At 53.2% G+C, this 24,583-nt stretch overlaps 1 protein-coding gene across 1 annotated transcript; it reads left to right on the plus strand.

The window, feature by feature from the left end:
- The first annotated feature begins 7,005 nt into the window (after positions 1 to 7,005).
- MAPK8IP2 (mitogen-activated protein kinase 8 interacting protein 2) lies at positions 7,006 to 17,886 on the plus strand. The gene is made up of 12 exons (XM_032416664.1): positions 7,006 to 7,323; positions 8,312 to 8,417; positions 10,144 to 10,470; positions 10,622 to 10,715; positions 10,813 to 12,039; positions 12,358 to 12,433; positions 12,566 to 12,738; positions 12,832 to 12,941; positions 13,680 to 13,784; positions 13,929 to 13,999; positions 16,679 to 16,777; positions 17,143 to 17,886. Exons 1-12 carry the CDS (start codon positions 7,259 to 7,261, stop codon positions 17,213 to 17,215), a joined length of 2,526 nt encoding a protein of 841 aa, XP_032272555.1. The 5' UTR covers positions 7,006 to 7,258; the 3' UTR covers positions 17,216 to 17,886.
- The last annotated feature ends 6,697 nt before the right edge of the window (positions 17,887 to 24,583 follow it).

Raw genomic sequence — 24,583 nt, forward strand, 5'->3', positions numbered from 1 at the left:
CAGAATGTGACCTTATTGGGGCACCAAGCTGGCTCAGTCCATAGAGCATGCAATTCTTGATCTTGAGGTTGTGAGTTCAAGCCCCATGTTGGGCATGCAACCTACCTTTAAAAAAAAAAGTGACCTTATTTAGGAATAGGGTCTTTGCAGATAAAATTAGTTAAGATAAAATCACACTGGATTAGACTGGGCCCTAATCCACTGACTGGTATCTTTATAATAATAAGAGGGAAATAAGACACAAAAACCTAGGGGAGAAGACCATGTGACAGTATAGGCAGAGATTGGAGTGATGCATCTATGAACCAAGGAACTGGCAACCACCAGAAGCTAGGAAGAGGTAAGGGGGCATTTTCTCCTAGAGCCTTTGGAGAGAGCATAGTCCTGCTGACATGTTAATTTGGGGCTTCTAGCCTCCAGAAATGTGAGAGAACAAATTTCTGTTGTTTGAAGCCACCAACTTTATGGTACTTTTTAATGGTAGCCCTAGGAAACGAATACGTATCCTTTGAGATGTAGAAGACAGAGACAAATCAAAGAGCCTGCTCAAGGAGGAGAATTTAATAAGAAACCAATCCTCTACAAAGTGTGGACTTCAAAGAGTTAAACCCTCAGTATAAGGGTGAATTAAAGATAGACTCTATCCTTTGGGGACTGCAAAGAAAGTTGTTTCAAATTTGGGGCAAAGTGGTGTGTGTGAGAGAGAGAGGCAGAGACAGAGACAGAGAGAGACAAAGATGCTGAAAATTTAGAACAAGAATCTGGCCCTCATATAGGTTGGCAGCTCAAATTCGTATGGTCAGGGCGGTCCAAGAAACCTTCAATGGAACATTGACTATAGAGTGATCTCAGGTTGGTAATGCCCATAAGTGCCTGGTAGAAGCAAACACATATTGTCTCTGATGGTGCCTACCTTTTTCCTAGGCCACAGAGTTTCCCATAAATACAATCCCAGGGCTAATGAGCATCTCTAAGTTAAAAAAAAAAGTAAGCAGCCAGATAATGAGGAATCATGACAGCAAACCAGCAGTAAACACAGACAGCACATTTCAGGTAATAGAATTATCAAATGTATTATAAAAGTCCTATTTTCAATATAATTTAAGTAATAAAAGGCAAGGTTGAAAATATGTGCAGAAACTAAGAAACTATGAAGAATAATCAAACATTTTGAAAAGAAGCTCCAGATGGAAGTTCTAAAATGAAAGTTTTAATTTAATTGAGTGTCATGGGGCGCCTGGGTGGCTCAGTCATTAAGCATCTGCCTTTGGCTCAGGTCATGATCCCAGGGTGTCCTGGGATCGAGACCTGCATTGGGCTCCCTGCTTGGCGAGAAGCCTGCTTCTCCCTCTCCCACTCCCCCTGCTTGTGTTCCTTCTCTCACTGTGTCTCTCTCTGCCGAATAAATAAATAAAAAAATCTTAAAAAAAATTTAGTTGTCACTTGAATTTTAATTTCAACTAAATTTATAACTCTGTGCCCAGCTTTAGCAGCAGATAATAAACAACTGAAGAGAGAATTCATGAAGTAAAATGTGAATAAATTATCCTGAATATTGCCTGGAAAGATATAGAGATGGAGAGCATGAAAGAGATGCTAAGAGCTATGGAGGCTGGAACGAGGAGGTCCACAGGGGTCTGAGTGGGGCTTCAGGGGGAGAAGAGAGGGAGCAGGGAAGGCAGTATTCCGGGAGATACTGGCTGTGAAATTTCCAAACTGATGAAACTATAAGGAGAACTCCATATAGCTGAGAAGCTCAGTAAACCTCAGGCAGAAAAAAACAAAACAAAACAAAACAACCCAACAACCATAAAACAAATGCACACCTAGATACCCTGTATTGAAACTTCAGAAGACCAAAGACAAAGAAGAGTCCTAAATGCAGTTGGAGAATAAAGAGAAATGGCCTTCAAGGGAATGGCAGACTGAAAGGTGACTTCTCATAGCAAAAGGCAATTCAGAAGACAGAATGACACCTTTGAGTTGATGATGGCAACTAATTATCTGATCTAGAATTCTATATCCAGTAAAAATATCTTTCAAGAGTCAGGGCAAAGTAAAGTCATTCTTAGACAAATGGAGAGTTTACCTCCCAGAGCTCTCAATAAAGAAAATGCTAAAGAATGTACTTCAGGGATGCCTGGGTGGCACAGTTGGTTAAGCGTCTGCCTTTGGCTCAGGTCATGATCCCAGGGTCCTGGGATCAAGTCCCACATCTGGCTCCTTGCTCAGCGGGGAGCCAGCTTCTCCCTTTCCCTGCCACTATCCCTGCTTGTGCTCTCTCTCTCTCTCCAACAAATAAATAAATAAAATGAAAAAAAAAAAAGAACTTCCTTTAACATTAAAAAAGAATGTACTTCAAGCAAAAGGAAAGTGGTATCACAGGAAGTTCTGAGATGCAAAGAAGAATGAAGACACAGAAAGAGGTTAACAATTGGATAAATCTAAGTAAACAGTGACTGTTTAAAACAAAAATAACAATTCCTTATGTGTCTTTTTTTTTGTTTGTTTATTTGACAGAGAAAGACACAGCAAGAGAGGGAACACAAGCAGGGAGAGTGGGAGGGGGAGAAGCAGACTTCCCGCAGAGCAGGGAGCCCGATGTGGGGCTCGATGTGGGGCTCGATCCCAGGACCCTGGGATCATGACCCGAGCCGAAGGCAGACACTTAACGACTGAGCCACCCAGGCGCCCCTCCTTATGTGTCTTTAAAAAGAAAATTAAAATGCATAATGAAATTTAAATTGGGACTGGAGTGAATCCAGTTAGACTCTTCTACGGTCTTTATATTGTTCAGGAAGAGGTAGAAACATCAATTAACTTCAGGCTTTGTTAAGTTTAATGTGGGTGTCATAGGTAAGAGGGTGCCTTAGATCAGATTCTTTCAAAAATAGTGGCTGGGATAAAAGTTCAAGTGCAAGTAGCTGATCTGGATGGGCTTGGGACTGCTTTGACCAATAGGTATGGCAAAAGTGATGCCATATGACTTCCAAAGCTATATCGGAATAGGCCACGCAGTTTCTGTCTGGCCCTCTTAGGGTACTCACTCTGGAGGAAGCCAGCCATCTTGTAAAAAGTCCAACCACTCTGAGACCACCATGTGTAGATGCTGGTTGAGAGCTCCAGCTGAGCTCTCCGTCAACAGTCACCATCTACTGCCAGCCTTGTGAGTGAGCTGTCTTGGACATCCAGTCCAGCTGACTTCTGACTGTAGCCATACCACACAAGAAACCCCAGACAAGGACTTTCGAATCCCAAATTTATGGCCGCAAAACTGTAAGCAAATAAATGGTTGTTTTAATCCATTAAACTTTGTGGTAATTTTCTACACAGCAAAAGTAATTGGAACACCTATCAGGTCAAGGAATTGTGAGTGTCATGGTGATACAGTAAGAAAGCAAGAAAAACAGGAGGTGATGGTTAGAGGTCTGGATGCTTAAAATCAAAATTGAGGAGGTGGTGAAGTTATTGGTTATGACACCATTCCCAATAAGGTATGGCTCTTAAGCTTTTCATCATTATTATACACTTCTGTTCGTAGTTTTAGCCATTGGCATTTTACTTGTTTTTGTGACTTCTATGCTGAATAGAATAAAAGGCAGATTAGTGGCATTTATTTATTTTCTTTCTTTTTAAAAAAAGATTTATTTATTGGGGCGCCTGGGTAGCTCAGTCGGTTAAGCGGCTGCCTTCGGCTCGGGTCATGATCCCAGGGTCCTGGGATTGAGCCCCGCATCGGGCTCCCTGCTCCACGGGAAGCCTGCTTCTCCCTCTCCCACTCCCCCTGCTTGTGTTCCCTCTCTCGCTGTGTCTCTCTCTGTCAAATAAATAAATAAAATCTTAAAAAAAAAAGATTTATTTATTTATTGAGAGAAAGAGAGCGTGTGCACGAGTGGGAGGGGCAGAAGGAGAGGGAGAGAGAAACTCAAGCAGACTTCATGCTGAGCATGAAGGGTCAATGTCATGACCCTGAGGTCATTAACTGAAACTCAAGCAGACTTCATGCTGAGCATGAAGGGTCAATGTCATGACCCTGAGGTCATTAACTGAGCTGAAACCAAGACTTGGATACTCAACCGACTGAGCCACCCAGGCATCCCACATTTATTTCTTTTCTTTTCTTTTTAATTTTTATTTTTTCAAAGATTTTATTTATTTATTTGACAGAGAGAGAGACAGAGAGAGAGGGAACACAAGCAGGGGGAGTGGGAAAGGGAGAAGCAGGCTTCTTGCTGAGCAGGGAGCCTGATGCAGGGCTCAATCCCAGAGTCCTGGGATCATGACCTGAGCCAAAAGCAGACGCTTAACAACTGAGCCACCCAGGCGCCCCTATTTATTTTCTAATCTATGAGAAAATTGTCAGAAATTGTCCTCTGACTTTTTAGAATTGATCAGGATTGTTGAAACAGAAACTCTGTTGCTATTTCAGTTTTCCCATAGAAGTCCAGTCAATTTTGTGTTTTGTACTAACTGTCCATGCCATTAGTGGACTTTAGAGAAAACCAAATTATTAAAGTGGTGGAGTTGTTTAAGGGGAGGAAAAGGAGTCTGGAAGGACACTGACAATAGGTGGTCAGGAAGGCAAGAGGAAAACCAATAATAGTGCATGGGGCCCACAACTGAGGGAAGGAAGAACTTCAAGGAGGGATTGGTCAGGTCCCTGTGGATCTCAGTTCTTTCATCCATACAAAGATGCTATGAGAATCACATGAGGTAACACATGTAAATTTGATGAAATGTGGGAGATGTAAGGATCATAAACCCTTTCAGGAAATTTTGCCTGGGAAGAGCAGAGTCTTGAGGGCTTGGGCGCAAATGGGTCCTAGTGTGAGGAGCATGGGGAAGAGGAACATTGAATGATTATGATGAGGAGCTAAGGCCCGTGCCTGGAGCTTTACATGTATTATCTCATGTGATCCTCATAGCATCAGTGTACAGATGAAGAAACTGGGGTCCATAGGATTGAATAAATTGCTCATGTTCAGAAAATTGATCACAAGATAAAGATTGGTACCACAATCTCTCAGACCCTAAGGCTGATGACCTTCCATTTGTGCTCTGGGGACAGATGGAAGACTTCACAGGTAAAATTGGGAGCGGAAACCCTGACTTCATGACATTTATGCTCCTGGAATCTGGAGGCAAGTCATCTGATAAGAGGGAGGGAAAGAAGGGGAGAGGCTTAAAGAGGATTGTGGGAATGATAATTTGAGATGGAATTTAGAAATATAAGGCTTCATTCAAGGTTGGTGCAATTCCAGGCATAGGTAAATCCTGAGGCTTTTTATGGGAGAGGTCACTAGAATTGAAAGAGTCAAAGTCTGTTGACTGATCAGAAGTCAAGGAACTGACTTACCAGGGTGTTGGATGGGTCATTTATGTGCATGTCCAAGTTACCCAGTTTGATGACAAGAGAGGATTGAAAGGAAATCTGGGAAGTGGGGGTAAAAACTCTTTGTGAATTCTAGGGAGTGATCTGGATTATTGTGGGGAAAGTCAGGGAGTTTTTAGTACATCCAGAGTCCTTGAAGCTCAGAAAAGGGGAATGTTCTTAGTGCTCCTAAAATTGAAAAGACAGCATGATGATAAGGACTTAATGCTCCAGACCTGGTAAAGTCCATAAGTCCTCTCATTCATTCATTTCTTCATTCACATATTTGCTGAGCACCTGCTGTGTTCCAGGCTCCAACTGTGCTATCTCAAAGAGAGATAAGATAGGGTCTCTTCTCTCCTGCAGCTCTCATTCATTAGAGAGGATAACATAAACTATTAAGTACTGTTCCTAGGAAAATACCGTAATTGAGACAAAATGTAAATTGTGGTTGGGGCACAAAATAGGGCACAATCTGCCCTTGGCTATAGGCCTTGTCTCCCAAAGAATGATGTTGTCCTTCCCAACATGCATGAGCACCTTCTGCCTTGTGGTTTCCAGGCATTAATCAAGTGCTTCATCTTTCCCACAGAAATAATTTTCCACAGAAGTAAGAAATGTCAGGGCACATAATTTCCACCAAGGGTGTGGGGGGGAAGGATAATTTCATTGCACTCTTGTTGAAAATCCAGCCACCTTCTTTAACCAAATCTTCTCCACAAAGTTTCCCTAACCTGCCCCTCCAACCCGTCTTTATCAACTGTACTTACAACACTGATCTGCCCTCCCCCACCCCAATGCCTGCTGACCCTGACCTAATCTAACTCCTCCAGCTTGATTTCAACCATCGCTCTCCCCACACAGCTCCATATCAAGTCAGAAAGTCAGAACACGTCAATATCCTGAACAATGCCAATCACATAGTTGGTGCCCAAGAAACAGTTTTTCCAATTGAATGAACACAGCCTCAGGGTTATCACCCAATGCCCATTAGTACCTCTGTCCAGCCTGCGTAGTCTGTACTGTGTACTGAAAGTTCAGTTTTAGCCCCAGTCAGCATCCTCTGTATGATCAACTTGGAATCCAGCCGGATCAGCATCCCTTGGTCAGTTATCTCTGTCCAGCACCGATCAGCACCCTCTGGGAGAACAGCTCCTTCAGCTCTGATCGGCACGTTTTAGGGAGAAGTCTCCGTCGGCCCAATCAGCACCCAGAGGCGGACAGCTCCTGCAGCCCCTTGGAACGCGCAACCAGCCCAGCCTCGGTCTGGATCCCCTCAGGCCCAGGCTTGGGACCCCAACTCTTCAGATTCTTCGGGACGCCAGCGCAGCTGCGGGGCCGTGCCCGCCCCTCCAAGAGCCCCTCCCCCTCCCAGTTAACCAGGGGTCTGTGGACCCGGACCCCTGCCCTCCTCCGACGGCCCACCGCAGCTTTCTCACTGAAGGCTCTCTCTCTCTGTCCCCCGCACCCGCAGGCCCTCCTGTACACGAACCTGATCCCCCCCAATCCGTCGCCAATCCGCTTCTCACCTCCCCCACCCCCCGAAAAAACCAAAGCCGATCGTTCCCGAACCAGAGCCTCTCAGTCAAACCATCTTCTCTCCTCCAACCAGCTTCCCCGCCGGCCCCCTCCCTCCCTCCCCTGTCCCCTCCCTCCGCTCCCGGATCCTCCCTCTCCTCTCCCCTCCCCCTGCGGCGCTGCCGCTCGCCTGCCGCGGTGTCCTGGCAGGGTGTCGAGGTGTGTCGGCGGGCGGGGTGTCGCAGGGCGTGTCACGAGGTGACTCGGGGAGGGCTGAGGACCGAGGGAGGGAGCGACGAAGGGCGTGCGGGGCCGTCGCTCCGCGCACCCCTCCCCCCGCCGCAGTCGGCAGGCCTTTCCCGGGAGAAGATGGCGGATCGGGCGGAGATGTTTTCTCTTTCCACCTTTCACTCGCTTTCGCCGCCAGGCTGCAGGTACGCACTCCGGCGCCCCGGGCCTTGGCAGGCCCTTATCTCCTCGCAGCCCCCGCCGCGACCCAGTCCCCAACCTCCTCCGACCCGGCCCTGCCACCCCACCCCCATCGCCTTTGGGGACCCAAGCCCCAGTCCCCTCTCTGTTCCTAAGGCCTCTGACTTCTGCTCCCCATCCTCCTTCCCTTCAGGGCCTCTATTTTTGTCCTACCCTCATCCCCCTTCTCCAGCCCTAATGACCGCCCCCCCTCCGCCCCATATCCCGCTGGGATCTAGTGCCGCACCCAGCCGGGGCAGCTGACCCTTCAAGGGTGGAGGACCCGGGCTGAGCCTCTGAGGGGCAGCCTGTCTGGGCAGGACCCTGAGCCACCTTCTGTGCTTGGCAGTGCCCTTTTGGCCTTGTTGGGCCTGTCTTCGGTAAAGGCCTGGCTTGGCCTGTAGGGCTCAGGGAGGCAGAGAGTTGAAATCAAGCCTGGAGCCCTTGGGGGAAGGGCCTGAGATGGGGAGGGTTGGATATCTGGGTGTAGACCTGCCTTGGGCAGGAGGGGGGAGACAAAGTGGCTAGTAGACTCTGCTCCCAGAGCAGGCCTACCTGCCCCCCCCCACCGCTGCTGCAGCTTCAGCTCCCCCTCCCCCACTCTGCTCAGCCTGACTCCCCTGGGGCTGAAGCTGTGACCCAGAGGGCCCTGGAGCAGGGAGGAGAGGCTGCTGGCTCTCTGAGAGAGGAGGAGCGGGAGGAGGATCCAGGGGCCAAGTGGCTCCTCTGGGCTGGTCATGGCTCAGATTGTGGGGGGAATCCGTTGAAGAGCAGAGCTTGGGGTTCAAGGTGATGGCAGGATGTGGTTCTGGGAGTTGGGTTTTCTGGAGACCATGGGGCCTAGCAGCTGGGGGTCCCTCCTTAGGGCCAGCATCTAGGCAGGGAGGGAATCCAGGGTTGGTGGCTCTCTAGGGAGCCCTGTCCTTGCTCTCTGACCCTGGTCTCCTCTCCCAGGCCTCCCCAGGACATAAGCCTGGAAGAATTTGATGATGAGGACCTGTCTGAGATCACCGATGACTGTGGCCTGGGCCTCAGCTATGACTCGGACCACTGCGAGAAGGTGGGGAAGGGGCTGGGGGAATGGTACCCTTTCAAGGGAGAACCTCACTTCGGCTCTGCTTAATGTTCACTTGGAGTTTTAGGGTGGGTCTGAGCTCAGCCTTGAATGAAGAAATCCTCTGATTGCCCCCTCCCTTTGGGCCTCCTGGCCCAGGGTCTTCCTTGATATCAAATCTCTCTTTTTCTCAGACCGTATGCCCTCCACACAGGGCTGTCCCCAGCATTCCTCGCCTGGCTCCTGTCACTGGGCTAGCGTGGGGGAGGGGAGGCATGCCTTCTGTCCTCAGACCACTTTTTAGGAAGACCCTGCCCCTTCCTGCTGCCATCTCAGCTGTCTCCTTCCCAGCCCTGTCCCCACCTCTCAAGCTTCCTCTGCCTTATGTCTCCACCCCTGATATCTTTTCTTCCCCCATCTCCTGCTTCTTCTCCACCCCCTCCCTGTCTCTCCATGTTTCTGTTTTCATTCATTCAAGAACATTTCTGAGGAACTGCCATGTGGCAAGTGCTGGGGGCTTCCAGGTGTGTGGAAGGAGAACAGGACAAGAGTGGCCCTTGCCCTTGGGAGCTTATAACTCAGTAGGGGAGAAAGACATGTCAGAGGCCATGACTGGCTGCCTGAATATCAAAGACTCGGTCCCAATGGGAGGACACTAGGTGCAATGAGGGGGGAGGGAACCCAGTAGAGACTGAGGCCTTCAGGAAGTCTTTCCAGGGGAAATGGCACACAACCTTGCCCTTAGGGAAGACTGGATGGAGCTGGGCAGATACGGGAGGTAGGGAATGGAGGAGAGGGGTTGCTGGCAAAGTGATTGAGTGTGTCAAAGACCCTGAGGTTGGTGCAAGCTTGGTTAATCCTGGGTTGTCTTCATGCATTCCAATTAGCATCTATAGGCTAAGTCCTGTTCTTAGGGTAGGATCTATCAGTACACAATAGGACATGGCCTTGCCCTGGTGGGGCTTGCAGCTTGGTGGGCACAGCAATTGTGAATTGGGTTAAAATGCCATGAAGGAAGGAGTGCTGGTGTCAAATGTGATGGGGTTTGGAGATAACATGAAGGTGGCAGGTGGATTGGGGCCGCTCTGAGAATTCACTTAAGCTTAGGAGTTTGGGCTCTTACCAAGAACTGGAGTGATCCTTTTGTATCTTAAGCAGATTTTTAAAAAAGATTTTTTATTTATTCGTTTGAGAGAGACAGAGCGAATGAGAGCATGAGCAGGGGGGATGGGCAGAGGGAGAGGGAGAAGCAGACTCCCCGCTGAGCTGAGAGCCTGGGACCCTGGGATCATGACCCTAGCTGAAGGAGACGCTTAATTGACTGAACCACCCAGATGCCCCTTAAGCAGATTATTTATTTATTTATTTATTTTTATTTTTTTAAAAGATTTTATTTATTTATTTGACAGAGAGAGACAGTGAGAGAGGGAACACAAGCAGGGGGAGTGGGAGAGGGAGAAGCAGGCTTCCCACGGAGCAGGGAGCCCGATGCGGGGCTCGATCCCAGGACTCTGGGATCATGACCTGAGCCGAAGGCAGACGCTTAACTGACTGAGCCACCCAGGCGCCCCTTAAGCAGATTTTTAAAAAAATTGCTCAGTTGGTGGGGAGCAGAGTGAACGAGTCTTCTCTCCCTTAACTTATAGCTTTCTGCTTTCCCCTTTCCTGGCACCTGGAACCCCAAGTCACTGTTGAGCTCTGGCCCAGCTCTGCCTGTCCCTCCTTCTTGCAGGACAGTCTCTCCCTGGGACGTTCGGAGCAGCCACACCCGATCTGCTCCTTCCAGGATGATTTCCAGGAGTTTGAGATGATCGATGACAATGAAGAGGAGGAGGAGGAGGAGGAAGAGGAGGAGGAGGAGGAGGAGGAGGAAGAGGAGGAGGAAGAGGAGGAGGAAGAGGAGGAGGAGGAAGAGGAGGAAGGAGAAGGGGAGGGCAAGGAGGGAGGAGGCCTTGGTTCAGAGGCCCCTGCCCCAGAGGCCCTGATCCCTTCCCCCTCCCTGGAGGAACCCCACAAGAACCGGCCCACCACTCTCCACCTGACTACGCTGGGAGCCCAGGTGAGCATCCAGACCCACCCACAACATCCTGGAGTTAACCTGGGTTTTTAGCATCTGGGACTCTGCTCCCCATGGCAGCCTGTCCTACCACTGAAACCTGGAGACCCCCATCAGCGTTACTTTCTTACTGTTCCCCCACCCCCACCCCCAGGACTCCCTGAACAACAATGGAGGCTTTGCCCCAGCGCCTCCAGCTTCCTGGCAGGAGACAGTGCTGTGCCCTCCTCCCCAGGAGCCCCTCAGAGGTGAGCAGGGTGGTGGTGCTGGTGGTGGGGTCACAGGAGGCAAGGGAGAGAGGAAGGGAGCCGAGTGGGCTTGCTGACACAGACCCCTGCTCTGCAGAGTCACCCGCCTCCCTCCAGCCCACAGACGCGAGCCCGTGCGGGTCACAGTCGCCTGTGCGCCCGGGGTGCGATTGTGAAGGGAACCCACCGGCCGCGGGCCCCCCTGCGCCCTGTGGAGCCTCGCCCTCCTCAGATCCTGGCATCGAGGCTGACCTGGGAAGCCGCTCCAGCGGGGGCCGAGGGGGCCGGCGCAGCAGCCAGGAGCTGTCCTCGCCGGGCTCCGACTCGGAGGACGCAGGGGGCGCGCGCCTGGGGCGCATGATTTCGTCCATCTCGGAGACCGAGCTGGAGCTGAGCAGCGACGGCGGCAGCAGCAGCAGCGGCCGCTCCTCGCACCTCACCAACTCCATCGAGGAGGCCTCATCGCCTACCTCCGAGCCGGAGCCCGAGCCTGAGGCCCCATGTGAGCCCCCGCGTCGCCCCGCCTTCCTGCCCGTGGGCCCCGACGACACCAACAGCGAGTACGAGTCAGGGTCCGAGTCTGAGCCAGACCTCAGTGAGGACGCCGACTCGCCCTGGCTGCTCAGCAACCTCGTGAGCCGCATGATCTCCGAGGGCTCCTCACCCATCCGCTGCCCCGGCCAGTGCCTGTCTCCCGCGTCGCGTCCTTCCGGGGAGCCCTCGTCGCCCGCGGGTGGGACCACGGAGGCCCCCGAGGCGGCTGCAGGGCCAGGCGGCGTGGAGCTGGTGGACATGGAGACGCTGTGCGGGCCACCGCCCCCCGCGCCCTCTGCACCTCGGCCCGGCCCCGCCCAGCCCGGGCCCTGCCTCTTCCTCAGCAACCCCACGCGCGACACCATCACGCCGCTGTGGGCCGCTCCAGGCCGCAGCGCCCGTCCGGCCCGCGCCTGTTCCGCCGCCTGCTCAGAGGAGGACGATGAGGATGAAGAGGACGAGGATGATGCTGATGACAAGGTGGGGCCCCCTGGCGGCAGGGGCGTGGGCCCCGCTGCGCCGCTGGACGCCTCGCTGGTGTATGACGCGGTCAAGTACACGCTGGTGGTGGACGAGCACACGCAGTTGGAGCTGGTAAGCCTGCGGCGCTGCGCTGGCCTGGGCGAGGACAGCTCGGAGGACAGCGGTGGCGAGGCCAGCGAGGAAGAGACGGCGGCCACACTTCTGGGTGGTGGTCAGGGCCCGGAGGATGCCTCCCCAGACAGCCCTGACCTCACCTTCTCTAAGAAGTTCCTCAATGTCTTTGTCAACAGCACATCTCGTTCTTCCAGTGAGTGGGAAGTGGGGAAAGGGGGAAGGTCCCTGGGGAACAGGCAGTTCCCTAGAGCCCCCAGGGCAGCCTGAGGCTCTGCCCTCTTACCCAGGACATGTGCCTGGCGCTTTCCCCAGGTCCCCAACAGGGTGGGGAGCGGAATGGGTAGGGCTGCTCTGCCTCCAGCTCCTGATGGGCTGGTTCTCCCTCCCCCCAGGCTCGGGACAACCTACACCAGACTGCTGGGGGGGCAGGGGGGAGGAACTTGGCCAGGCCTTCAAGTACTTTCCTTCTCCTGCCTCTGAGTCTCTGTCTTTCCCTGTCTCTGTGTCTCAGGCACGGAGTCCTTTGGTCTTTTTTCCTGCTTGGTCAATGGGGAGGAGAAAGAGCAAACCCACCGGGCTGTCTTCAGGTACAGCCTTTCTCCTGCTTGCTGTCAGTGACCCCCAACCTCGGTCTACAGACACTATGGGACCTGGGTGGACACCACCCACTGGGTCCTGCCCCGCCCCCCAGTGATCTCCCACCTCTGACCTGATCTCAGGTTCATCCCTCGCCATCCGGATGAGCTGGAGCTGGATGTGGATGACCCGGTGTTGGTGGAGGCTGAGGAGGATGATTTCTGGTTCCGTGGCTTCAACATGCGCACAGGGGAGCGTGGGGTCTTCCCCGCCTTCTACGCCCATGCGGTGCCCGGCCCCGCCAAGGACCTGCTGGGTGAGGTCCCATCCCCAAGGGGTAGCTTGTCACCCAGTCTGCGCCAGCCCCTCTGCCTGCTCTAGGCCCCTTATGACACCCCCCTCCCCCCAGGGAGCAAGCGGAGTCCCTGCTGGGTGGAGCGCTTCGACGTGCAGTTCCTGGGCTCTGTAGAGGTACCCTGTCACCAGGGCAATGGCATCCTGTGTGCAGCCATGCAGAAGGTCAGTCTGGAGTCAGTGGTCCACCTCCCTCATAGGCTGGCCCAGCCTCCGGAGGCCCCAGGCCTCTGGCCACAGAGGGTTCAGACGGTGCCTTGGGAGCCTCAGGGGGCAGGGATCCCAGCTCTGATTCAGAGGCCTGGGCAGACCAGCCTAGGGCAGAGCTTGGCAGGTCTGTCCCTCCATCTAACCCTCAGTCTGACTCGGCCTGCTCTGCCCTCTCTGCTCTAGTTCCAGCCTTGCAGGTTTATTGGATATAGTGGGGCCTCCACCTTCCCGCTGGCCCTTCCTTTCCTTCATTCCATCCTCTTTTTGTCTGTAAATCAAGACCAATTCTCACAGATCCTTTCCTGGGAGTCATTTGCTCTTTCATTCACTTGGTAGACATTTAGTGAGCCTGCCCATCTACTGGTCCTGTGGTTGAGTGGGAAAGCAGCAGAGAAACAGGACAGCCTGTGGCTGAGAACTCCCATCCAGCCCACAGGGATGGGCAGTGAGGAGGCTGGGGTGGGGGTGGGGGGGGGCCTTGGTCCTATCTGGAGGAACAGAAGGAAGTGGCAGGCTTAGGGCAGAGAGGTAACCAGCTGGTCCTGAGCCTGAGGAATGGCTAAGACCACTGGCTCTCATCTTCTAGAGTCAGTGCCAAGAGTCTTCATCCATAATGTAAAATGTTGCACCAAGGGGAGAGAAAGACACCCTTGTAGCCCCTTGCGATCGTCTCTCCCCCAACTTCTTCCCCAGATTGCTACTGCCCGGAAGCTGACCGTCCACCTGCGTCCTCCTGCCTCCTGTGACCTTGAGATTTCCCTTCGGGGGGTCAAGCTGAGTCTAAGCGGAGGACCTGAGGTGGGAGTGCAGGGGCCTGAGGCACAGGGGCGGCTAGGGCTGGGTTAAGGCAGGAGGGTCTGCTGGAGGGATGTCTGGCCGGGGTGGCAGAAGCGGCCCCCGACCCTGCATCTAACTCAGCATGCTCGGCCACCTCTGCTCCAGTTCCAGCATTGCAGTCACTTCTTCCAGATGAAGAACATCTCCTTCTGTGGCTGCCATCCCCGCAACAGCTGGTGAGAGCCTTACCCTCCTGAGTCCCCACAAACCCGGAGGGTTGCCCAGATACAATCCCCATCCCCCACCACACTGACTGCCCCACCTGCACCCACATAGCACCCACTCTGCACTGGGCTCGGGAGCCTTGGATCAAACAAGCTCTCATCTGGTCTGGGTGAGGAAACAGACATAGACAAGTGAGTGCTAGAAGCATCTATCGGGGTCTGCCGGATATCTGTATGGGGCTCCAGTGAGCAGACCTGTAGAGAGGTGGGTGAGTTCTCCTGGGACTCAGGAAGGGACTGAAGACCACTCTGTAAGCCTTGGAAGACAAGTAAGTAATGGGGTGGGTCTTGGCGGGGAGCCAGTTGAGCTAAGGCTGTGGGTTAGGGGCACTAGGTGTCTTGGGGAGCAGCTAGGATGAGGCTGGAGGGACACTAGGAGTACCCGGGACTCTGTCAGAGAGCTTGTACCTAATCCCATTTGCAGTGGTGTCATGGTGTGACTCAGTTTGGCAAGCTGGCTCTGGCTGCTGTCCAGATGGACGGACCCAGGTTGTCATGCAGGAGGCCAAGTGCTGCTGAGGTAATGCAGGTGCAGTGTCCTGGAGGCATTTAGGAGGTGGGACAGGCAGGGCCTGGACTGAGTGGTTATCGAGGCTGGCCTAGAGGGAGGATCAAGGGTGATGTGCCTCCTGGGTGATGGACATAGAGTGACCCCCACACCGAGAGAAGGAGCACGGAGTGAGTGGACCTGACATGCTGGAGACGTGGCATTCAATCGCAGATGCAGTGAGATCAGATTGGCTATTTGTGACATGGGTCTGGAGTGTGGGAGGGAGACGTGGAAGGAGAGAATCATTTGGGAGCAGGTGGGTCACTGTGGCCAAGGTGAACGAGATAGGCAGGCAGAGCGAGAAAGGACAGGAGGGAAGGGAGTGAGACAGCCAGTGTTGTAACCAGCTGGGGGGAGCCACAGGCTTCCTGCCCAGCCAGACTCCTGCCCACTGGTCCCGGTGTCCTTGATGAAGGAAACAGGATGTAACCAAAGAGTCAGGGCCAACCAGAGACTCGAAAAGACTCGATGGGGTGTTGGAGGAAGCAGGTCCTCAAGGGCAGGTGAGGGTAGGAAGAACACAGTGGAACTGGGGCTGAGGCTTGTGACAGATCTTGAGTCCAGCATGTAAGTCATTTGGACACTTTCGTGGTAAAGAGGATGATAAGAAGGGCTCTTTCTGCTGTCTGGGGGATGGTGTCAACCCTCAGCGGCTCAGAGCCCAGTCTGAGGAGGGAGATACTGCTTTGCAGGCTGCGGACCAAATAGCGGGCAGCGCTGGCACCGCGAGGACTGGTCTGCACGGAGGCCCGCACCTGGAGGGATGGTGGGCTCAGAACTGCGCTGCCAAGAGGGAAAACAAGCTTGATTTCTCAACACAAGGAGACTGCCCGAACTCAGGCCTAGACACCTGAGCATGGACCCGAGTGCAAGCCCATGAGAGAAAGATGGTCAGACCAGTGGATCAGGGTGGAGGGGAGGCGGTCGGGGTGGGGGGCGGGTACCAAGGCGCTGCTGTCCTGGCCCAGACCTTCCTAGTACTTGTTACTTCAGAACTCAACCCCGTCTGTCCTGGTAAGGAGGCACCAATGAATTAGTGTTAGGTGAACCCTTAACTCATGTCCTCATTTCCTCGAGAAGGAGGCCGGAGACAAAGAATGTGCTGGACATGCTGTATCTGGATGAGGTTGGCGTGTGTGGCCTGTAAGATCACAGACTGCTACAGACAGCTGTGTGTCCTTGGGCAAGCTTCTGACCACCTCTGGGCCTTGTCTCCATCCTCTAGAGACAATAGATCAGGGCACCTACTTCCCAGGGCTGTTGTGAGGGGTATGTGGGTTAATAGTAGAAGGTGCTGTTGTGCTTGGGGCTCGGTAAGCGACCTCCAAGTGTTGGTGACTATAAAGTGATTCTTTGACCACGGTGTTTGAGACAAGTTTGTTCATGGACAACATGAGCACATTGTCTTGGCAACGACACCGCCGTGTGGATTCCCATCTGGTGGAACCACAAAACCCCAATCCAGTCTGATGTGGATTGGATTAGCCACTGTGAAGGGAGTCTCGAGCCTCAGGCTGCAGGGCTCTGACAGGCCCTCCCTCTGGACAAAGTTTTCATGTCTTAGAGGAACCAAACAGGGCAGATTCAGGAAAGGTCTGAATGAGACAGAGTTGGGGCAGTGACTAAAAATTCATGACAGATCCAGGGTGGGAGGTTTCTCTCCATGAAGAGGGTTTCACAGATTGGGGGCCGATGCCAAGCCCCAACTCAGAGCTCAGTAATAGCTGTAGAGTTTGCAGGACCAGAGGTGGGGCTGGGCAGGCCGGGTGACTCGCATCTAGAAGGCAGGAAGGAGGCCCTGCACTATGGCCTAGGGGCAAGCTCTGGGTGGGGGGCCCACCCCTGTCCTGGAGAAATTCACACAGGTCGCTCATTCCTCGTAGGTGCCTAGCACTGTGCTTGGACTAGAACCCAAAAAGGCACCTTCAAATCTTGAATTCGTGTGACCCACACGTTTTTCTCATCCCGTACTCTCTTCCCGAGCCCTCTGTTTCTGACGCTTGTCTCCAGATCCCTGGGGAGGGGAGGGGCTAAGGTGTGGGTCTGTGCTCTGATACCCCTCCACATCAACCCCCCTGCAGCTATTTTGGCTTCATCACCAAACACCCTCTGCTGAGCCGCTTTGCCTGCCACGTCTTTGTCTCCCAGGAGTCCATGAGGCCTGTGGCCCAGAGTGTGGGGTAAGTGGGGTGGGAGAGCAGGGCTGGGAAGACGGGCAGGGAGGTGAGGTCTGGGGGTGGAGAGTTTGGGCAGCAGTGAGGGGGGAGGTCAGATGAGAAACAACAGAGGTGGAGAGTCGGAAGTGGGTGGAAAGCAAATTTGAAGACAGGACAGGAGCCCGGGGGGAGGGTATTTGGGATGGAAGTGACACGGTTCCCTGTGCTTGTGATCTTCCCTGTGCTTGTGATCACCGAGCCAGAGAGCTGAGGAATGGGGTCTGGGGATGATGGGCAGGCCCAGGTGGGTGAGGAGGGAGAGCTGCGGGCGTGGGGTAGGGCGATTCAGACGGCCCGGAGCGGCTGGTAGATTACTCCCTCTCCCCCAGCCGCGCCTTCCTGGAGTATTACCAGGAGCACCTGGAGTACGCCTGCCCCACAGAGGACATCTACCTGGAGTAGCTGCTCGCCGCTCCCCGGCTGCGGGGGCAGCTGGGGCTGGGCGTGTCTCCAGAAGCCGCCGTGGCTTTGGCAAGAACTGGATTGGGGGGCACGTGGGAACTGATATCCAGGGAGTTTCCTCCTTGCTCCCCAGGGGCCGCGGGAGAGAGGGGTCCTCTCCACTTTCCCTCCGATCCGTTCTTTCTGTCACCCTCTTCCGCCCCTTGACCTCATCCTATCTCCTTGTTTCTGTCTCTGCCCCTCTCTGTGCCTGCAAACTCTCGCCCTCTGCTCTTTACTTGGGGTCAGAACCGGGAGGGTTGTAGAGGAAGGCGAGTCTCTAGGTGACTGGTGGCACCAAGCTCCCAGGCGATCCCCTCCTGCCCCTCCCCTGTGATTTATAAAGGAATTTTAATTTTTATAGTGAATCTCAAGGGATTATCCCATCCTTGACCACAGGGACAAAGAGAGGGACCTCCCCATACTGCCCCACATGGAGCTCAGGGGGAAGCAGGGAGGGGTTCCCCAGAAGGGTCCTGGGGGAGATTAGGAGTAGCTCTTGATGCTTACCCCGAGCCCCCAGATGCTAGGAGGAGGGTGCCTACCCTGGCCCTGGCCACACCAGCGTCCGCTTTGCCGCTGCAAACACTCCCCGCAGTCTAGCACCTCAATAAACTCTCTGCTTGGTGTGACACTGGCTGTTTCTGGGGGGGCCCAAGTAGGGGGTTGGGGGTCCAGGAGCTGCCCATGGCAGTGGGGACCAAGACTCCAGGGTGATGGAACCGTGAGAAGATTCACCCCTTCAGTGCTCTCTGAAATCATGCCACGGGCGCCCTGGGGATTCTCCCCAGATGTACTTGATTGGCTAGCAGGGAACTGAGGCCAGTGAAAGGGCAGTGGTCACCCTAAGTGTGTTCCTTCCACTTGCACCAGAGCTCCCGGCTGGGGGGCCAGTAGGGCTCAGATCAGTGTGTGTGGGCGCTCATGGGTGTGTATGCACGCTTGTGAGTGTGTGTGTGAGAAAGCAGGGGTCAGTCTGCTCAGATCTTAAAATTGGCATTTAAAAAATTCTCCACAAAAAGCCAGAAGAGAGGAAGTGGCTATTTTTCACTATGCCTTTAGGTGGTTGTAGATGCTATCTTCCAGGGAAAGGGCTTTCCTGGCCCCGGGGCCCCAGGTGAGCCCCAGCTCTCGGGTGCTGAGGTCAGCATGGTACGCAGGGCCTTTCTGAGGGTGGGTCTGGGTCCTCCCGGCAGAGCCCGGGACCACTGCAGCCCTGGGAAGACCACAAGTAAAGGTTATGAAATGTGAGCAAAGGGAAGGACAGATTCACTACATATGAATTTAAAACTACTATCTATAAAAATCACATGCCTCTACTCAAATTAAGAGTCAATAAATGGCCCAGACCTTTGGCATGTGGACAGCCCCACCAACTGAACAGGGACCCAGACCAGTCTCAGCAGATGCGTAGCTCGTAAACCAGCACACCGGAACATTCCAACTCCACTGTCAAGAAGACAAAGTCGAACGTCTATGAGAAGACTTTCCTACTGATTAAAGCTGTAAAGAGGCAGAGAGCCCTTGATGTGTCTGTTTGAGACTTGCACCCCTCTGCACCTGGGCAGGGAGCAAGGCCCTCAGACCCTTCTGGCTGCATCACCGTGGGGACCCACCGCCCACCCACCTGCTCCCTCTGCTCTTCCTTCACTGGGTCAGGTGGGAATTCTCCATGCCCTCTCACTGCCCTCATCCATCCCAGGAAAGCACCGCATGCCTGCGCACATGTCCACCTCAGCTCCTCCACCTCTCCCCATTTTTCTGAATCATTAACCTTTCCCCCCAGCTCGTCCTTTAGGACAGCTGTTGGATATGCTTGAGTACCTTTTCCCTCTCAGTAGGACCCTTCCCAGACAGCACACCTTCCTTCTACCTCTTTGACCTTTCCTGCACCTCCCTCTCGTCCCCTTTCCCGCTGCTCCTTCGATCTCAGGGTTTCCTCTAGCTTAGCTGTCTTGCAGACCCCGTCCCTGGCTCCATCCTGGGTTCTCCTCCCTGGCTTCTTCCCTCAGACTCAACGCCTTCCCTGAGCCAGACCACTTGGCTCAGCTGTGTGCGTGTGCATTCACTCACCAACCCCAGCTGACCACTCCTTTAGCCAGTCAGTGGACTGGTGCTTTGCAAAGTGCCGAAAATGTAATGACCTTAATGAGAGCACTGAGGTGCAGAGGGCCTGAACACCTCAGCAGGGGCCACGGACACTTCAAACTCACATGAGCATTTCCCTACCTGCTCCTGTTCAGCTGTGTTCTGGGTTTTATGTTTTTTTTCTCTGGCGCCTGAACCTGAGTTGCCCTAGACCCCCATTGCTGCCACCTTCACCCCAACCAGGTCACTGCTAAGTCTGCCCCTTCACACCCCCCCCCAACTTCTCCCTGGATCAAACCACCTTGAATTTCCTCCTATGTCTTTGTGCATCAAAAGCCTCCTCCAGGCTCCCTGCCTCAACCTGCATCTGTGAACCCACCTGCCCCTGCACCCAAATGAGTTTTTAAACAGAAACCCAAGCAGGCACTCTCCCTCTTAAACTCTGCAGTGGCTCCCTATAGAAACTGCCCTGTCCTCCCTCTCTGTAGAAACTGCCCTGTCCTTCCTCCTCTCAAGCACCCTCTCTGTAGAAACTGCCCTGTCCCTCCCCCTCTCAAGCACCCCCTCCCTCCATCCCATTTCTGCCCCAGAGCCTCTGAGCTTCCTGTGGGCATCCGCTGTCCTCTGTATGTTGCTGGGTGATCTGTCCTCCTCCTGGGTGCTGGGGGGGCCGGAGCCTTGGAGTTGGGTGGTGTCTCCCCTGCCTAACCCCCTGGCAGAGTCTGTGGAAGATGAGTCCAAGAGACCAGGGGCGTGGCTGATGCCCCCTCTCCTCCTGGAGCCCGGTGCAGTGCTTGGTGCGCATGCTGAAGCCCTGACCCTCCCTGTGGGAGTGAGCAAGCCTCTAATATCAGGACTCTGACCTCTGGGAACCTGGCTAAGGATAGCACCCTAAATTAAAACCTCTGTACACATTCTTGTTTAAAACATTGAAAGCATAAAAATAATCTAAATTTTGACCAACTAAAGGTATATTTAGTTAATTGAAATAGTGGGCAGATACGAAAAAAAGTAATATGGAAAATAGTTGTGCTATTATGGGAAAACAAATATGCAGAACCTATGCTAGAAACTAGGTGTTGAAAAAGAGTGAACATGAAGAAGGCTAACAGTCTCTGTTTCTCTTCCTGTTTTCCTGCACAAACATGTCTTCATTGTTTCAAGTATTATAGGTGCTTATTAGAGACCCCCAAATGCAAATAGAAGCGTCCACAGAAAAACTAAAAATAAAAAAACAAAGACATTACTTAAATGCAAGCAAAAAAGGGTATTTGACCACAATAAAAGAACCCGTCTTAGGACTCTGATGAGGCGTCCACAAACTTGCCCTCCAGACAGGCTGAGAACAGTGCTCGGGCAAGTCAGTACTCATTACCATTTTTATAAACACTATACAAAATAGAATTTTTCTTTTTAAAGTATTACTTATCCATTATAAAGAGCCCATGGTCATTATGGAAATTGTGGAAGCTGCAGAAAATAGAAGGAAGGAAAAAAAAAAAGTTCTTATATCAATTCAAAGACAACTCTTGCTGATATTTTGGTGTATTTTTTTTTTCCAGTCTCCTTTCTCTATATGGCTTTTTATTTTATTTTGTTTGCGACCAGAGAGAGATCAGGGGACCCAATGAGGAATTTAAGGCAAGAAGATTAAAGCAAAGTAGCCCACGTCACTGTGAAATGAGCTGTGTGCAATGGAAGATGGTCTCCACACATGAATCTCTAGTTATGAAACAGACCAACAAATACATGACTCAGAAATGTTTGAGCAGCAAGAAAAAGGAGGAAAACGTAGATCTGAAAATAAACAATAAGGTACAACAAACACACGGGATTCTATATTCTATGTATAGAGAACACCACTCTTTTTGGATGTCAATGAAAATATTTCAACAATAGATCATGTAGTAGGTGTGACTCAAAGCATCCAGCTCTAAGAGAACACCCCAGGGAGGTGGGTCTGATCAATCAGGATAGGGGGAGTCAAGCCTGGCTTGGCTGCTACAAGGCTACCTGGAGGACAACAAGCTCCTTCCCTTGGTCCTGTGACCTGGGTGCTTGGCCTTTGTCCTCATGACTGCCTGAGGGCTGCTATATCTTACAGCATTGTGCTCAGTTTCGGGCAGGAGGAAGAGCAAGGGCAAAGGGGCAGGCAGCTGGTCTTGCAAAAGCCCCACAGAATGCTGTAGTGAGGAGTGGGTAGGAGAGAGGCAGTGGGGGAGGAAAAGCCAGTGTGAAGTCCAAACTCAAGGCCTCCCTGAACCATCACCGGAAGGATGAGAAACAGGAACATTTACCTGCTGGCCCCTGGCCCCCATAGATGGAGGGCTGCCCCAGGAGTGTGCACCTTCTGCCCTTCAGAGCCGCTCATAGGCAGGCTGGGAGCAGAGTGAAGAAGCAAGTCCTCTTAGGATCGCCCAGCCAGCCACAGCAGAGGTGAGAAGTTCTGCCTCCAACTTTGGATCCTTTAAAGCTGAGCAGTGTTTCTGACCTCCTCAAAAGAGGCACAGAGAGCAAAACCCATGACCAGGGAGCATGTGGGAAGACCCTCCTCCACCCCCCAAGCAGGGATCCAAGGCCACCCCCCTAGGATGAGGAAGTCGCACCCCCTCTGAAGAGGGGATATTAAGGAACACTGTCTTGGTGCTGAACAGAGCAGGGGTACCAGGCTCCTCACCCCTGAAACCACCGCCGTGAGCGGGCCTCACCTGGTTTGCAGGTGTGGACACAGGTGTGGTGGGACCTGTGCAGGTGCGTGTGGGACAGGAGTTGATATATAGCATGGAAGCTCTCCCTGCGTGTGCCCCACCTCCACTGCCTGGGTCCTGTTCTGTGCAATTGGCATACAACCCAGCAGACAGGTCCTGTCTCACATCCAGGTTCCTGTCCTGAGGTAGCAGCCACTGAATCCAAAGTCAGCTGCACTGAGTACTGCTCCCTCATACCTGTGAATGAAGTCCTTTTATACACAGAACTTGGCAGGGAAGAGGATTAAACAATTTACCCTAAAAGCTGTCTCAGCCATCATCTGAGTTGATGGCAAAAAGGGGAAACCTGGATTTTATTTTTTATTTCCTTTGTGCAGATTGGGAGCAGTTGGCCCCTGGCAATAGGGGTCTGGTGCCTGCCCTGTGCAAAGCCCCACCTCCACAGAACCCCACTCATGCCCAGTGGGCCCACGACTCCTTGCCCTTCATCTACACAGAACATGCTAACCCTGGAGCGCATGACCTGCCTGCACTCTTTTTGGGGCATCCTGCATTAGGTTGACATGCACTTGTGGTCAGCAGAGGGGCATGGAGGAAGCTCCTGGGAAGGGGAGCAGAATGAGCAGGCTCAGCACAACCGGCCACCAGGACCCTGCCCTGTCCTTCCTCAGGGACTCCACGTAGGGACTGGACTGTGCAGCTCACATGGGGAGGTATCCCAGGGTAGGTGACTTGTCCAATCGGGGTGGCAAAGGAGGAGGAGGAGGTCATGCTGTTCAGACACGGCTCCCCCCCAGGCATGCACAGCCCCCCCCCACCAAGGGTGGCAGGATGGGCACAGGTGGACCCTCAGGGCTGTGCCTCATGTCTACCCCAAACACAGCACGTTACACTGAACCCTCTGGCAGGGACCCACTGAACCTGGATGGCAGGGACCATTCCTCTCCCCGACAGCCCTCATTTGCTGGGATTAGGAGGGTGGGGGTTAGTACTTAATTTCCTTCTGTATCAGTTAGCATTTTGTGGTCACAACCAAACTATAAAAACTGACTCTGGATAACTTTTTTTTTTTTTTTAAATTTTAGGTTGGTGTATATATAGGAAACCAAATATAATTGGTATAACTTTTTTTAAAAACATTTTATTTATTCATTTGACAGAGAGAGCGAGAGAGCACAAGCAGGGGGAGTGGGAGGGGGAAGGAGGCTCCCCGCGGAGCAGGGCTCCGGATGCGGGCTCGATCCCTCCAGGTCAGAGGAGCGCTGCAGTTCCCACCGGGCATTGGGTGTTCCCTGGGGAAGGCAGGCTCTGGGCACCACGTTGTTACAGTATTTGCAAAGTGATGTGGAGAGGTTTCTGCTCTTGTTGTGGAGTCCTGGGCCAGGCCACCCCCCCAACTGCTCTCTCCAGGGCCCGACTTTCCTGTCGGCTCAAATGGTACCTCAGACCTCTTTCTCCCTTGGGTCCCTTTCTTCTGAGACCACTTGAAGAGAGACTCAGCTCTCCCTCCTTGCTGTGGGGGGTGTGGGGCTGCCGGGAAAATGCAGTTTGTGCTGGGGGGGGTCACACCTTGCCCCTGTGGCTGTGACCACTCAGAGGGGGGACCTGCACACACAAGCCGAGGAGGCTGAGGGCGACGCATACGTAAAGGCAGACCTCCCTCTGTTATTGCGAACCCTGCACCAGGCCTGAGGTCAAGGAGGTGACAGGACACATCAGACCCTTGAGAGGCAGGGTCAGGGTGCAACAAGGTAAAGCCATGATTAAAACACGATTTGCATGAGCACAGAGAACAGCCTGGGCGTGCAGGCATTGCCGGGGCTGCTCTAACAAGTACATGGTTCAGGGAAGAGGCAAATGAGCATTATTCCATGGAAACATCCCCTTTGCTCCCCCTTCTGGTCACTTGGGGGACAGACGAGCATGTGAGCAAGGGGGGGTGCCGGAGGGGGAGGGGTGGTCTCTCTGCAGGTGCGGCCCCTCTGCCTGCCACTCTTCCTTCCTAATGCACCTGAAGGGAAGCGGCAGCGCCAGGGTGCGTGTTCTGTCCGTTCCAAACCCACAGAGCTCCTCCCAGAGGAGACTGGGCTGCCGGAGGAAGTCGCTCTGTGGGAATGGAAAGCCACCAGTCTGGTGAATGGGTGAATCTTAACTCACAGGAAAAGGGGCTGTTTTTTAAATAGACAGGAGCAGAGAAGAAAGGGAAGTGCAGGGACATCGCAGACAGCATCTGGGGCCACGACAAGTGTGTGTGTGTGCTGTGTGCACGTCTCTCAGCATGTATGCGTGCATGCTTGCAAGTGCGTGTGCACACAAGTGACTGGATGAGGAGCAGCTGAAATGATGAGAGACAAGTATTTCTGCTTCCAAAAGCCCTCACAGCAAAACCAAAAGTGGGTTGAGAGGGTGAGAGAGTCTGTTCCTCTCGCAAGCCTTGGAGGCAGAGGGTGGGTTTCAACACCCCTCCTCAGATCTCAGCCAACGGCGAAGCATCCCTGATGTATTCAATGATTTCTGCACCCCCTCTCCCCCA

The sequence above is a fragment of the Phoca vitulina genome, unplaced genomic scaffold (genome assembly GCF_004348235.1).
Source record: "Phoca vitulina isolate PV1807 unplaced genomic scaffold, GSC_HSeal_1.0 scaffold19, whole genome shotgun sequence".
Lineage (NCBI taxonomy): Eukaryota > Metazoa > Chordata > Mammalia > Carnivora > Phocidae > Phoca > Phoca vitulina.

Bases quoted from the DNA above. Each gene is read 5' to 3' on its own strand.
- MAPK8IP2 (XM_032416664.1), top strand. From the start codon at position 7,259: ATGGCGGATCGGGCGGAGATGTTTTCTCTTTCCACCTTTCACTCGCTT. The intron at 12,434-12,565 runs GTACAGCCTTTC...ACCTGATCTCAG, and splicing joins ACCCACCGGGCTGTCTTCAG to GTTCATCCCTCGCCATCCGG. The intron at 13,785-13,928 runs GTGGGAGTGCAG...CCTCTGCTCCAG, and splicing joins GTCTAAGCGGAGGACCTGAG to TTCCAGCATTGCAGTCACTT.